At 42.9% G+C, this 15,554-nt stretch overlaps 1 protein-coding gene across 1 annotated transcript in view; it reads left to right on the top strand.

Moving 5' to 3' along the window:
• The window catches only part of LOC132393882 (transcription factor TFIIIB component B'' homolog), a 143,306-nt gene that overhangs the window by 119,092 nt on the left and 8,660 nt on the right, over nucleotides 1-15,554 (top strand). Inside the window, exons 26-30 of the mRNA XM_059969288.1 lie at nucleotides 438-1,053; nucleotides 2,854-2,896; nucleotides 3,873-4,022; nucleotides 4,470-4,821; nucleotides 6,238-6,490. Coding sequence (XP_059825271.1) covers nucleotides 438-1,053; nucleotides 2,854-2,896; nucleotides 3,873-4,022; nucleotides 4,470-4,821; nucleotides 6,238-6,490 — 1,414 coding nt within the window. The remainder of the gene's footprint in view (nucleotides 1-437; nucleotides 1,054-2,853; nucleotides 2,897-3,872; nucleotides 4,023-4,469; nucleotides 4,822-6,237; nucleotides 6,491-15,554) is intronic.

The raw sequence follows: 15,554 nt of genomic DNA, 5'->3' as shown, positions 1-15,554 counted from the left end.
CTCCATAAACAATTCATAAGTTAATTAAGTGTGTTGTGGCAGAGCCTGCTTCTTTCCATTACCGTTCGGATTGCGTCCAGGTTCTCGTCCTTTAGACCTGAGAGACATTTCTGTTTGCATATCTTCAAAAATTCACGACAAACTCTTAACAGTAAGTTCAAAAAAAATAACAAAGAAACTTTCGGTATAGGTAAAAATAAGCTGAATAAGGGTGATCAAAGGTTAAAAAAAAAGTAAAGGTTGTGGAGCGAATCCAAAACAGTACTCACTCCATGAGCGTCTCCCGCTGACTCCTAAGGGTCTCAGCTCTAAAAATTGACTCTTTATTCTTCTCCATGGATGTTTGACTTGCTGAGTTCCTCTAGTATTATGTGCGTATTATTATGTTTTAAAAGTGCTGATTCTAAGTTTATTAATGAGTATGTTTTTGATTACAGATCTGACCTCTCAGTGGAGGTACCTGCTATACCCAGTATGTCTGAATCAGTAGCAGTTTCTAATGGCAGCTCTGAAATCTCAGTGGAGGCACCTACTATACCCAGTATGTCTGAATCAATGACAGTTCTTGATGGCAGCTCTGAAATCTCAGTGGAGGCACCTTCTATACCCAGTATGTCTGAATCAGTAGCAGTTTCTGATGGCAGCTCTGAAATCTCAGTGGAGGCACCTACTATACCCAGTATGTCTGAATCAATGACAGTTCTTGATGGCAGCTCTGAAATCTCAGTGGAGGCACCTTCTATACCCAGTATGTCTGAATCAGTAGCAGTTTCTGATGGCAGCTCTGAAGTCTCAGTGGAGGCAACTACTATACCCAGTATGTCTGAATCAGAGACAGTTTTACAAAGTAACCCCCAGCAATGCAGCTCAAATATGCCAGGATTGAATTCGGGGCAAATGGACAGAAAAAGGCAAGCTGCCAGTTTGATTGATGATAAAGATTCTACTGAGAAGAGACCAGAGATGATGTCAAGTCAGGAGGTTCTCAGAGAAAAAATTCCACAGTCTGAGGAAGTTCTTCAATCAAATTCAGCTGCCTTTACATCACCTGAGGTGGGTCTTTATTTCTGTTGATTTAGATTTGCATACACTTGCAGCATTCACCTTATTCACAATGTGCTTCTTTTACAAAAGGTGTAAAGTCGAACTGCTGGCGCAGGAGTGAAATGTTGTGAATTTTTTTTTAGGATACAGTTCAATTGGCTAATTAGTTACCCCTTCAGTCCAGCAAGATCAGTAACTTTACTGTTGTGAGATACAGGTTAAGCACCCTTTATCCAAAATGCTTTGGGCCAAAGTGTTTCAGATTTCAGAATTTTTTTTTTGAAATATTTTCATCTATACAATGAGATAGCTTCAGGATGGGACACAAGTCTAAACGCAGAATTCATTTACATTATGTATACAGCTATGCATACACCCTGAAGGTAGTTTTATATAATATTTTTATGCTTGAAATAATGTGTACTTTGAATCATCAGAAAGGTAAGCTGTCACTATCTTGGCCACCCAGGCAGACATTCAGAGGCTGTTTGGCATCACCATCATCCCCAACTCTGAATTTCTGTGCTACCAGTAACCAGTCTTTGTCTTACACTTGTTTAGCACACGTGTCCTGATGCAGCCATCTAGCACGTTAGATTTTCGTCAGCGATGATCTTGACAAATTCATTGAATTTCTCTGCTGCTGCTTAAAATCTTTTCCTAAATCTTTAAATGTTTAAAAATTTAATGCCATGCCTTTCCTTAAATTTCTGCAACCAGCTTGCAGAATATTCACAATTACCTTCAATTTTCAGTTTGTTGTTAAGCAGTAGATGTTCACTTTGATGCTAATAAATCTAGACTTTCAATACATGATTGAGATCTTCACTTTTCAGTTTATACAATGTTTTTCTATTTTTCATTAACTTCTGCTTAATACATATGTGAAGTCACTTCTCAGAACCATCAAAAAATTTCAGGTCTTGAAGGTTTTTGGATTTTGTGATTTTGGTAAGGGGTTCACTTGGGTTCACTCTGCCCAATGAAGTGGAGGCTACCTCAGTAAATATATCTATGACAAGGTTTGATAGATTTTGTATAGTAGGGGAATTAAGGGTTATGGGGATAAGGCAGGTAGGTGGAGATGAGTTCATGGCCACATCAGTCATGATCTTATTGAATGGTGGAGCAGGCTTGAGGGGCCAGATGGCCTCCTCTTGCTCCTATTTCTTATGTTCACAACCTGTAGTGTGATTGGCTTCATCTTGTATATATTTGACAGTTATCATCCAGATTAAATTACTCATAGTATAACACACAAAATGCTGGAGGAACTCAGCAGCTCAGGCAGTGTCTTTGGAGGGTAACGAACAGTTGTAGTTTGGGCTTGAGACCCTTCAGTCAGGATTGGAAAGGAAGGGGTAGGAAACCAGAGCTACTCACAATTCAGTAGCATCACCAGTAAAAGAATGCACAGCATTTTCTCTGTGCTGTTTCTTAGTTGATCTTACACTGGGTTTTGAAATGATGTGCAAACTTAAATATCCATTTTAGCTAAAATGCTTCAGTGTGCAACATCGTTCTGTAATATTCCAGCTATTTTAATTTTAGCTGTTAGTTTCTAAGTGGCTGCTAGTTTCTAAGTGGCTGCTATCTTCTGTTTATGCAATACACTGTTTCAAAGGGGTGAAGAAGAAAGATTACACTGGTTAAAAATTGGATATTCTTGTAATGCTGTGGGTATATGATCATCTACTAGGCCTGTTATTCCACAGTACTATTGTGTTCTTGCTCAAAACATCAAATTAACGTAAAGAAATTGCCAAGCCCTAGTTGATGGTTATCTTGTCTGTGTTGTATTTTACACAGGATTGGCCAGCATCTTCAGCATCCAATACATTGAATAATTACGGTGAGTACTTTTTCACAAGAACTGGCAGTTCATTAATGATTAGTAGTAGTTTCAATTCTTGACTGCTTCCTCCTGTTGTTGTAATGATTCAGTGTGCAACATTATCATTGTGTAACATCCCAGTTGAAATGAGCAGTCAATGTTTTGGGCCAAGACCCTTCGTCAGGAATGAAGACAGAGGGGGCAGGGGCCCTATAAAGAAGATGCTAGGTGAAAAACCAATCAGAGGAAAGATCAAGGGGTTCGGGAGGGGATAGGCAGGAAAGGTGAAGAAGGAATGTAAGGGGAAAGCACTATGGGTAGTAGAAGAAGGCAGAATCGTGAGAGAGGTGATAGGCAGCTGGAAGAGGAGGCAGAGTGAAAGTGGGATGGGGGAAGGGAGAGGGAGGGAATTACTGGAAGTTGGGGAATTCGATGTTCATACCAAGGGGCTGGAGACTACCCAGACGGTATATGAGGTGTTGCTCCTCCAACCTGAGTTTGGCCTCATCATGGAATGTAAAGCAGAGTTGAAGTGGGTGGCTACCGGGCGATCCTAGTAATTCCAGTAATTCCCTCCCCTTATAGGGCCCCTGCCACCTCCTTCAGTCCTGACGAAGGGTCTTGGCCCGAAACATTAACTGCTTGTTTCAACAGATGCTGCCCAACCTGCTGAGTTCCTCCAGCTTGTTTGTATGTGTTGATTTGACCACAGCATCTGCAGTGTACTTTGTGTTAACATCCCAGCTGACTGCTCATCTTTGACCATTGATTCTCTCAATTTCTTCCCATACTTTCACAAAGCATCCGTCATTCACTGCCATTCCCTTGTCTTATGATCTTATTGATGTTTGTTGAGGATTGCTGTCAGAGTCCGCACATCGCAGTATTGAGAGCTCATTAAGTACTTAATTGACTAGAGCACCTAGAGACCTGCACGTAGGAAAAGCTTATAGATCAATTAGTTTTTAAAGTATTGCTGTTGTGTTTCTCCCAGATCTTGCTCACATGAGTATTCCATCAGAATCTGCTGGCAGTTTCACATCCACTCCTTTGGATGTAGTAAACCCAACTCGCACAGAAAGATCAACTCTGACATCTGTACCTGTATCTGAAGAAACAAGGAAAGCTTCACAACGAAGGAGAGGTATGTATCTAATTTAGGCAAGTGTTTCACTTGCTACCATTACATATACATGAAATTAAATTTCTTTCCTTCTGGATAATATTGAACATTCGCAGAGATGCATTTATATCCATTCCAGACTTTCCTTTCTCAACAATAAAAATAAGAGTTACTGTTAATGCCATGTTATTGGTAACCAGTTGGAATTGATGTGGTTGCTGTCTTTAGGCAATCTGTTTGGTTTTACTGTTTTTGATGCAATGGTTTCTAACACTGTGCAATAACAACTTAAGTATTGGTGAGTTTCATCCCCTTCTGAATGCATTAGAATCTGTGAATGATTTAGTGTTACATTTTGTATGTAATGCTTTGTATCATTCAGACTGTGTAGTACTTAATTTTACAACCTGTTTAAAAAGATTCATTCCTGGTTTATTGTACTGTACTGTAGGCCATTGTGTTTTCTAGGTAAAGTCACTGTGAAACCTAATTTTTCAACCGCAAGAGCTGCACCCACGCCTGAGACCGGTCTCTCAGCTATAAATGCTGGGAATAATCATCCTTTAAAACTTCCAAAAACTCCCAGAAATGCACCTTCTCTACTTGATAAAGAACAGGCACAAACTGAAGCAGCAGGTAATTCGTCTGTACAAGAGTTTGGTGCTGATGACTATTTCCATGGTGAAACTGAGGCACAAAATGCAGCCTGCTGTTCCTCTCCAGAGAATTTGTCTGCAGTTCCAGATGCGGATGCTATGACAGGACAATCAGAAACAAGTGCACAAGATACAGCTCCTATCTCAAGTACAACTCTAACAAGGTAAGTATATCTGCGTGGCAACTTGCTTCCATCTTGAAGTTCTTTTTAAACAAACATCTTTGCCTACCTTTTTTAACATGTTCACAGACTGTATAGGACTGATATTTCAAAAACAAGTTCCGATTTTGCGCATTTTTATTTTTCACCATTAATTTCATGGCATAGTAGCATTGTGTTTCTCCATCTTAAGCCCATAGGCCGCCGACAGAGAACTCAGTCCTGGGCCGAAGGATCAGCCCCGTGGCTTCTGCTTTCACCACACACTTTTGTATGTCTTCCAGGCAAAGATCCTTACTCTCCCAGGGCTTTGGAGCTTCTGTTGGTGTTTCTGTAGTTCTGGTTTTTATGGGATGGGATTGCCTTTCACAGCGGGGCTTGGGATCATTCATGGTGTAGAGGTTAGTGTAGCTCTGTTATAGTGCCAGCTGATAGATCAGACTTCAATTCCTGCTGATATCTTGTAAGGAGTTTGTACGCTCTCCCCATGACCGCATGGGTTTCCTCCAGGTGCTCCAGTTTCCTCCCACATTCCAAAACTCTACCAGTTAGGGTTTATGAGTTGTGGGCATGCTGTCTTGGTGCCGGAAGCATAGCAGCACGTGTACTGCTCAGAATAAACCTTGCTGATTTGATGGGACACAAATGACACATTTCACTGTATGTTTCAGTATACATTTGATAAATAAAGATAATTGCTTTATCAAAAAGTGGAGGTGGATTTAAAGTTTGTTCTTTGCATGATAAATTTTTTGATCCATGTTAATATAGCTGCTCTTTAATGCATGCATGCAGATTTCTTCCGGTTTTCGCTATGGTAGTGAAATTGCATTCTTTACATCTTTACATTCAGACTTAAATGAGATTCAGATTTATTTATCACATGTATATTGAAACATACAGTGAAATGTATCGTTTGCATCAACAACCAACACAACCTAAGCATGCTGTGGCAGCAGTCCAGCCCGCAACCACTCACTCTCCAGGTAAATTCTGAAACAAAACAAAAGAAATTGTGTTAATAAGAAACAAATAGAGTCGACCTTCGGATTAATGGCCTTTGATCAGAACTGGGAAAAGTTAAAAATGTTTCGAGTTGCAGGTAAGGGAGGGTGGTCGACAGAAAAGGAAAGGTCTCTGAATAAGTTGCCAGTGGAAATGAATGACATGAGATGGCGTTGGTTGACAGAGGTCATTAAAAGCAAGTGACTGCCAGCAATGTATATGTGGGGCAGTTGTACTAGTAATCAAGTGGCTCTAGTATGTCCTGCACCCATCTATGCAACTTGACTTTTCTGGCTGAAGCACAGATTATCCCAAAATTTTTATTATATTTTTATTTCATGAAGTGTAAACATGCTCTAGGACTGATTTAGTTCCAAAAAATCTAACCATTTATGATATTTTAATTTTTAACAGACAAGGACGTAAACCTCGAGGATTTTTATCCTTCATATCAAAAAAGCCTGCTGAAGGTGAAACTGAACTGAAGCCCAAGAAGATGAAATTTCCGAAAGCACGTGTAATTCTCCCCCAATTTGCTGGCAAGAGGCCCAGCACACCCACTGAAGATGCTGAAGATGTGAAACCAAGTGGCTCTCCTCCTGCGAAGAAGAAACTGCGTGAAAAGGCAGCTGGGAGCCGACCCAATGCCAAAAGTGTCCCGACTAAAGTAAGTTACCATTTTGTTTCCTGACCCCATCGCGATGATTAGGTCAAGTTGATGTATATTGAGATACAACAAATAAGACAGTAAATTATTTTCTATAATTTACTTAATTTGCTTAATTTAGTGCCTATTTGGAAGTTAGTTAAGCATGATATCAGGAAGGAACTTTGTTGTCTCCATAAATATTAAATTTTTATTTAGCATTTCAAACATTCTTTTCTCTTGCCAACCATTCGCCCCTTGTTATCAAGAACTTACTCAAAAATTTTCCATCTAAGAGATTTTTCAAGGTCATTAGTTTCAAGGTAAGTATGGGGAGAAATAGGTCTGGTTTGCAGGTTGAGATTCTAAATTGGAGAAAAAGCCAATTTTGATGGTATCAGAAAGGATCTGGCAAGTGTGGATTGGGATTGGCTGTTTCCTAACAAAGTTGTACATGGTTAGTGGCAGACCTTCAAAAGTGAAATTTTGAGAGTACAAAGCTTGCATGTGTTTGTCAGGATAAAAGGTAAAGATAACAGATGTAATAGTGCAAAGTACAGATGTGCCATGAAGCCATATACTTAAGGAGAAGTTGTAGAGTGTTATAGCCACAGGGAAAAAGGATCTCCTATGGCGTTTGGTGTGCACCTTGGTGGAATCAGTCTGTGACTAAAGGTGCTCCTTGGTTTGTCCCATGTGTCATGGAGTGGGGTAAGAGGGATTGTCCGTAATACTTCATAGCTTCTACAGCATCCTCCTCTCACACAACTACTTGGGAATCCAGTTCCACCCCCAGAACAACAGAACCAGTCTTCCTGATGAGCTTATCAATCTTCTTGGTGTCAGCTGCTTTCACCCTGCTGCCCCAGCAGACTATGGCAGAGAATAGAATGCTGGCCACCACTGAGTTGTAGAACATCTGCAACATAGACTACAGGCGTTGAATGACTAGAGCGTCCTCAGAAAGTATAGTCAGCGCTGTTTCTTCTTGTATAGAGCCTCTGTATTTTTAGACTAGTCCAGATGAGTTCCCGAGTGTTTCTAGTCCTGGAGTACTTCCACATCCGTTGCCTTGATGGAGGTGAGAACTCAGGGGTGTTTTCACCTTCCTGAAGTCCACCACCAGTTCCTTTGTCTTAATGTATTGAGCTGCAGGTGATTCGGCCCACACCCCTCAACCAAGTTGTCCACCACTCTTCTGTACTCAGCCTCTCGACCCCGGCTGATACAGCCCACAGCTGCTGGATCATTCTACAACTTCTGCAGGTGGCAGGGCTCAGAGTTGTATCTGAAGCCCGAGGTGTAGATGGTGAACAGGAAGGAGGACAGGACAGTCCCCTGAGGTGCCCCTGTGCTGCTAACGACAGTATCTGATACATAGCTCTGCAACCTCACATACTGTGACCATCTGGACAGGTAGTCTGTAATCCAGGACACCAGTGGAGCATCCACCTGCATCTCTGAGCTTGCTCCCTATTAAAGCATGTTGTATGGTGTTAAAAGCACTGGAGAAATCAAAGAACATGATTCTCACAGTGCTACCTGGCTCATCCAGATGAGTGTAAGCCGTTGAAGCAGGAAAATAATAGCGTCCTCAGTAATATGTGCTCAGTAAGCAAACTGCAGTGGCTCCTGTGATGGATTTGCAGTAGTCCGGAGAAATGTCAGGACGTGTCTTTCTAATGATTTCATAACATGTGAGGTCAGTGCCACTGGTCTGCTGTCACTGGGCATGGTGGGACATGTCTTCTTGGGTACTGGAACGAGGCTGAATGATTTCAAAAGCACAGGGACCCTCTCTAGGCTCAGGCTCAGATTAAAGATGTATTGAAAGACTGCACCCAGATGAGTAGCACACACCTTGAGAACCCTTGGGCTGATGCTGTATGGGCCTATAGCCTTGCCTGGGTGAAGTCTGATGAGATCTCTCCTTACTTGCTCAGCAGTGACAGTCCATGTGCCATTAGCTCTCCAGTGTCCTTGGAGGGAAATGGAGGGCAAAGGTTGAGCGGAGTGGAGCTGGGGTGGCTGGGTTGTAGAGGGGTAAACAAAAGCCTCCTCATCAGCTGTTGATCCTGTCCAGGTCCCCTGGTCTCTGGTCTTTTTGTACCCTGTAATCGTTTTCGTACTACTACACACATCCTTTGTGTTGTGCTACTGTAGTTTCCTCTCCAGCTTCATCTCGTGGCAGTCCTTGCCCTGGGCGATCTTCTCCCTCAGTTCCCTCTGAACCAGCCTGATCTCCTCCCTATCTCCATCTCTGATTGCCCTTTTCTTCCTGTTCAGAATGGCTTTGATGTCTTTGATGATCCAAGGTTTATTGTTTGGGAAATAGCGTACAGTCCTATTTGGAACAGTATAATCCACACAGAAGCTGATGTACCCTGTAATGCATCAATGTTCTCTCCATGTGGACTACAGAGCACCTCCCAGTCAGTCCCTTCAAAGCAGCCCTGCAGGGCCTCATTGGCTTCCTGTGACCATTTCATAACAGACATCTTGATCACAGGTTGCTGCTGGACTAGAGGCTTGTACAAGACCTGAAGCTGCTCCAGGTTATGATCTGAATATTTGCATATAGCAGGTCCAGATTTTCCCTGACTTGATAGTCTACAAACTATGTGAAAGTTGGCAAAGTCCAAGTTCACGTGGTTGAAATCCCCTGTTATAGTTAAGAAGGCATTTGGGTGTAGTATCTCTAGTCTCACAGTGACTAAGTGAATGACGTCACACATCAGTCATGCATTAGCTGAGGGAGGGACGTAGACCCCGATGACAATGGCATGAGAAAGCTCTGTGGGCAAATAATATGGACAGAGTCTTACGCTAAAAATTCAATGACCAGGCTGCATGCACACTTCTTCAGTGCAATGTGCCCAGGGTTGCACCATCTGTTCTTCAGAAAAACCACGAGGCCTCTTCCTTCCTTCCTTGCTGTTTCACTGCAACTCCAGTCTGCCATCTAGATTCACATCAGAGTCTGGAATAGCCCCGTGCAGCCATGTCTCAGTGTAGCACATAACAGGGCTCTCATGGAACACCCTCTCTAGCATTGTTAGCTCTTCCAACTTGTTACTGAGTGATCTTACGATTCCCATGATAATGGAAGGAACATACAACGTGTATCTCCCCTTTCTTGTGCATCGTCTTTTTCCAGTCCCATGTCCCCTATATAGCTCCTTGGGAATTTCGGATCTCTCAATGGCCAAAGCTCACTGTCGTAGCCTTTTCAGTTGATCCCTGGAGTTAACAATGGATCCGTCAGCTGTTTCTGCTAGGACAGACTGGCTTGACAAAAAAGCAGGAACAAATGAGATACTTATGGAGTACAGTATAAGAAATGCAAGAGAAAACTTAAGAAAATAAATCAGGAGGGCTAAAAGAAGGGATGAATTTGCCTTAGCAGACAAGGTAAAGCAAATCCCAAGAGATTCTATAGAGATATTAAGAACAAAAGGATTGCAAAGGATAAAACTGGTCGTCTGGAAGAACAGAATGGTAATCTATGTGTGGAGCCAAAAGTGATAGGGGGAGATCATAAGTGGCTTTTTGCATCTGTATTTACTCAGAAGACGGATACAGAGAATTTAGAAGGAAGGCAAAGCAGCACTGAGGTGATGGAGCCTTTTCAGATAACAGTAGCCAGTAGCTGTCTTGAGCCAGCTAGGGTAGTAAATCCCCAGGGCTTAGACCCTGTGGGAGGCAGGTACAGAAATTGTAGGGCCCTACCAAAGATATTTAAAAGATGCTGAGTGACAGGTAAGGCACCGGAGAATTAGAGGATAATTAATGTTACACTTTTTAAGAAAGGCTCTAAAAATAAACCACATCAGGAGTGGAAAAGTTATTGGAAGGTATTCTAAGGGACCAGATATATGAGTATTTGGATAAGGAGGGTCTAACCAATCTTATAGAGTTTTTCGAGGAACTTACCAGGGAAGATGATGAAGGCAAAGGTAGTGGATGTTGTCTACATGAACTTTAGCAAGACCTTTGAGAAGGTTCCACATACAAGGTTGGTCAAGACGGTTCAGTTACTTGGCATTCAAAATGAGTGGATTAAACATTAGAAGAAGCCAGAGAATGATAGTAGATGGTTCTCTCTCTGACTGGAGGCCTGTGTCCATTTGTGTGCCACAGGGATCAGTGCTGGGTCCCTTGTTGTTTGTCATCTGTATTAATGATCTGGATGATAATGTGGTTAACTAGATCAGAAAGTTTGTGGAAGACACTAAGAATGGGGGTGTAGTGGACAGATAGGGAGATTATCAGAGCTAACGGTGGGATTTGGACCAGTGGGAAAAAATGGGCTGCAAAATGGCAGATGGAATTTTATGCAGTGTTCCATGATCCTGAGAAATTCAGGCAAAGAAATTAAAAAAAGCAAATCATCAAAATGTTCAAGTGATTGTAAAGTACAGCATAGATAAATGTTCTCTGCACTCTTTTACCCATTTTTACATCTTTCCTGTAGGTGAACTGCACACATTACTCCAAATTAGGCTTCACCAGTGTCTTATACAAGCAGAGCCACTTATATGAGCTTTGAACCAGTTTTATCTTAGTTGGACAATGCACACCAGCCTTGCGTAAGAAGAGCTACTTTTAAATCAGGTTGGTGATCAAGATTTCAAAGGCAGTTTCTCCGAGTTGAGGAGCGACCAATCTGCAAGAGGCATTCATTAGAAAGTGTCAATAAAAATAGCATGTGTAAGTGGAGCAACCACTCTTTTGGAGTGTGCCGGCCTTTAAAGTGGCTTTAGCTCATCAGGGCTAGGTAACATTACGCTTGGGTGAATTAGATTGTCCTGTAAGTTGCTCTCTCTGTTCTTATTTGTTCATTCCTCGGCTGTTAGTGAATAGTATAGTGAGAATGGCTCCAGGGACGGTGTTTTGTACTGTGTGTGGGATGTGGGAGATAAACACATCTGCATCAGGTTCACCGAGCTGCAGCTCTTGAGAGAATTTATTCCGGAACTGGAGCTGTAGCTCGATGATCTTCAACTCATACGGATTGAACTCGTAGCTACAGGGAACTGGGTTGCAGAGACAGGTAATGGATGACTGTCAGGAGAAGGAGAGGAAATGCACAGCAAAACAGAGTACACTCATTGCAGTTCCCTTCAATGATAAGTATATAACTTTAGATACTATTGAGGGGGATAATCTACCAGGAGAGAGCCACAGTGATCGGGTCTCTGGCACTGAGTCTGGTGCTGTGGCTCAGAAGAGCAGAGAGGTGGTTAGGACTGCAGTGTTGGTGGGAGATTCCTTAGTTAGAGGAACAGATGAGGTTCTGTGGGCGCAATAGAGGCAAGCGGATAGTATGTTGCCTCCCTGGTGCCAAGATGAGGAATGTCTTGGATCAAGTCCGTGGCACTCTCAAGTGGGGGGGTGAGCAGCCAGAAGTTTTGGTACATATTGACACCGATGACATAGGGAGACAAGGTGAGGAGGCCCTGAAGAGAGATGTTAGGTAGCTAGGTAGAAAGCTGAGAAACAGGATGTCCAGGGTAATAATTTCTGGATTGCTGCCTGTGCCATGCACCAGTGAAGGTAAGAACAGAATAACTTAGCAGGTGAATGTGTGGCTGAAAAAGTGCAGGAGGGGCAGGGGTTCAGATTTATGGATCATTAGGAGCATCTCTCCTGGGGAAGATATGACCTATACAAAAGGGACAGGTTACACCTGAACCTGAGGGGGTCCAATACCCTTCTGGGCAGGTTAGCTAGCAGTGTTCGGTGGGTTTAAACTAATTTGGCGGGGGGGGATGGGAACCGGAGTGACGTTGTTGAAGATGAAGATTTGGAGTATTGTGTGCAGTTGTGGTCACCTAATTACAGGAAGGATGTTAATAAGGTTGAAAGAGTGCAGAGAAGGTTTACAAGGATGTTGCTGGGACTTGAGAAACTGAGTTACAGAGAAAGGTTGAATAGGTTAGGACTTTATTCCCTGGAGCATAGAAGAATGAGGGGAGATTTGATAGTGGTGTATAAAATTATGATGGGTATATATAGAGTGAATGCAAGCAGGCTTTTTCCACTGAGGCTAGGGGAGAAAAAAAAGAGGACGTGGGTTAAGGGTGAAGGGGGAAAAGTTTAAAGGGAACATTAGGAAGGGCTTCTTCACACAGAGTGGTGGGAGTGTAGAATGAGCTACCAGATGAAGTAGTAAATGCAGGCTCACTTTTAACATTTAAGAAAAATTTTGACAGGTACATGGATGAGAGGAGTATGGACGGATATGGTCTAGGTGCAGATCAGTGGGACTAGGCAGAAAAATGGTTTGGCACAGCAAAGAAGGGCCAAAAGGCCTGTTTCTGTGCTGTAATGTTCTATGGTTCTATGAGGTAGTTGGTTTACAAACAGAGGCAATGTGTACTGAGACTCTGAGCAAGGAGAGGCTGATGATAGGGCAAAATTGCAGTTAACAGGATGAGTTGCAATGTAAAAGGTGGACAAAATTGAAAAAGGTGAATACAGGACTAAAGGTATTATATTTGAATGCGTGCAGTATATAGAAAAATGTCAATGAACTTGTATCACAGTTAAAGATTGATGTTGTAAGCATCACTGAATCATGGCTGAAAGAAAATTATAACTGGGAGCTTAATGTCCAAGAATATACATTTTATTAGAATGATGGGCAGGAAGGCAGAGGGGTGGGTAGCGTGGCTGTGTTGGTAAAAAGTGAAACCAAATCATTCGAAACAGGTGACAAAGGGTTGGAAGGCATTGGATCTTTGTCGATAGAGCTAAGGAACTGCAAGGGTAAAAACCCTCGTAGGAGTAATATACAGTTCCCCAAACAGCAGTAAGAATGTGGTCCACAAGTTACAATGGGAGGTGGCAAATGTATGCCGAAAGGACAATGTTAAAATAGTCATGGGGGATTTCAATATGCAGTTACGTTGGGAAAAACTGGTTGATGCTGGATTCCAAGAGTGGGAATTTCCAGAGCATCTACAAGATGGCTGTTTAGAGTAGCTCTTTGTTGAGCCCACTAGAGGGTCAACTATTCTGCATTGGGTGCTGTGCAATGAAGCAGAATTGATTAGTGAGCTTATGGTAACAGAACTGTTAGGGGAAAATGATCATAATATGATGGAATTCACCTGAAATTTGAGAAGGAGAAGCTAAAGTCATATATATCAGTATTACAGTGGAGTAAAGGGAATTACAGAGGCAAGAGAGAGGAGTTGGCCAGAATTGATTGGAAAAGAACACTGGCAGGGATGACGGCAGAGCAGCAGTGGCTGGGGTTTCTGGATGCAATTTGGAAGACACAGGATATATACATCCCAAAGAGGAAGCATTCTAAAGGCAAGACAACAAACTGTGGCTAACAAGGGAAGTCAAAGCCAACGTAAAAGCCAAAGAAAGGGCATATAATAGAGCAAAAATTAGTGGGAAGTTAGGAGATTGGGAAGCTTTTAAATACTGACAGAAGGCAACTAAGAATCTCATAAAGAATGTAAAGATGGAATACAAAAGTAAGCTAGCCAATAATATTAAAGAGGATACCAGAAGTTTCTTCAGATATGTACAGTGCAAGAGAGAGACAAGAGTGGATATCGGACTGCTAGAAATGATACTGGAGAAATAGTAATGGGGGACAAAGAAATGGCAACGAACTGAATAAGTATTTTGTATCAGTCTTCACTGTGGAAAACACCAGCCATATGGTGGAATAGCGAAAAGATCCAGGTGTCAGGGGTCATGAGTGTGCAAAGGTAGGGAGAAGGTCTTAGCAAACTGAAAGGTCTGAAGGTAGATAAGTCACCTGGACCAGCTGGTGTACATGCCAGGGTTCTGAAAGAGGTAGCCGAAGAGACTGGATGTTAATATATTTGGAGAGAGACACTGAAGCAGGTGGATAGTTCACAGACATTAATGTGAATAGGGTTTTAAGGGAAAGGAAATCAATAAACGTTACGCCATACAGGGCTTTTGACTAAATGGAAAACAAGTAGCCGACACCACGGCTGAAAGGAATATCTAAGTATAAACTGGTTGCCCTCACCCGCATCGCCTCCATATTCTGCACTTCGGCCCTCACCCTATCCTCCCGACTCTACAACAGGGACCAAGTTCCCCTTGTCCTCACCTACCACCTCACCAGCCTCCGGATCCAGCATATTATTCTCTTCAACTTACGCCACCTTCAACAACACCCCACCACTAAGCATACCCTCTCTACCTCTCTCTGCTTTTCACAGGGATCATTCCCTCCATGATTGCCTAGTCCACACGTCCCTCCCCACAGAAATCCCACCTGGTACTTATTCCTGCAAGCGTAAGTGCTACACCTGTCCCTACACCTCCTCTCTTACCACCATTCAGGGCCCCAAACAGTCCTTCCAGGTGAGGCAACACTTCACTTGTGAGTCTTTTGGGGTCATCTATTGCATCTGGTGCTCCCAGTGCAGCCTCCTCTACATCGATGAGACCTGACTCAGATTGGGGGACCGCTTCGTCGAGCACCTCCACTCCGTCTGCCACAGCAGACAGGATCTCCAGGTTGCCACCCACTTCAACTCTGCTTCACATTCCCATTCAGATTTGTCCATACATGCCTCCTCTACTGCCATGATGAGGCCAAACTCAGGTTGGAGGAGCAACACCTTATATACCGTCTGGGTAGTCTCCAGCCCCTTGGTATCAACATCAAATTCTCCAACTTCCAGTAATTCCCTCCCTCTCCCTTCCCCCATCCCACTTTCACTCTGCCTCCTTTTCCAGTTACCAATCACTTCTCAGGATTCTGCCTTCTTCTACTACCCATAGTGCTTTCCCCTTACATTCCTTCTTCACCTTTCCTGCCTATCCCCTCTGCTTCCCCTCCCCCACCCCTTGATCTTTCCTCTGATTGGTTTTTCACCTGGCCCCCCTACCCCCACCTTCTTTATAGGGCCCCTGCCCCCTCCTTCAGTCCTGACGAAGGGTCTTGGCCCGAAACTTTGACTGCTTGTTTCAATGGATGCTGCCCGACCTGCTGAGTTCCTCCAGACTCTGGGATGTAGTCCATCTAGTCCAGTTGACTCATCTACCTTTGAGTTTGCCTAGCACTTTTTCCTTTGTAATA

This window comes from Hypanus sabinus, chromosome 5 (genome assembly GCF_030144855.1).
Source record: "Hypanus sabinus isolate sHypSab1 chromosome 5, sHypSab1.hap1, whole genome shotgun sequence".
Taxonomy (NCBI): domain Eukaryota; kingdom Metazoa; phylum Chordata; class Chondrichthyes; order Myliobatiformes; family Dasyatidae; genus Hypanus; species Hypanus sabinus.
This window is presented reverse-complemented; position numbering and strand designations above follow the sequence as displayed.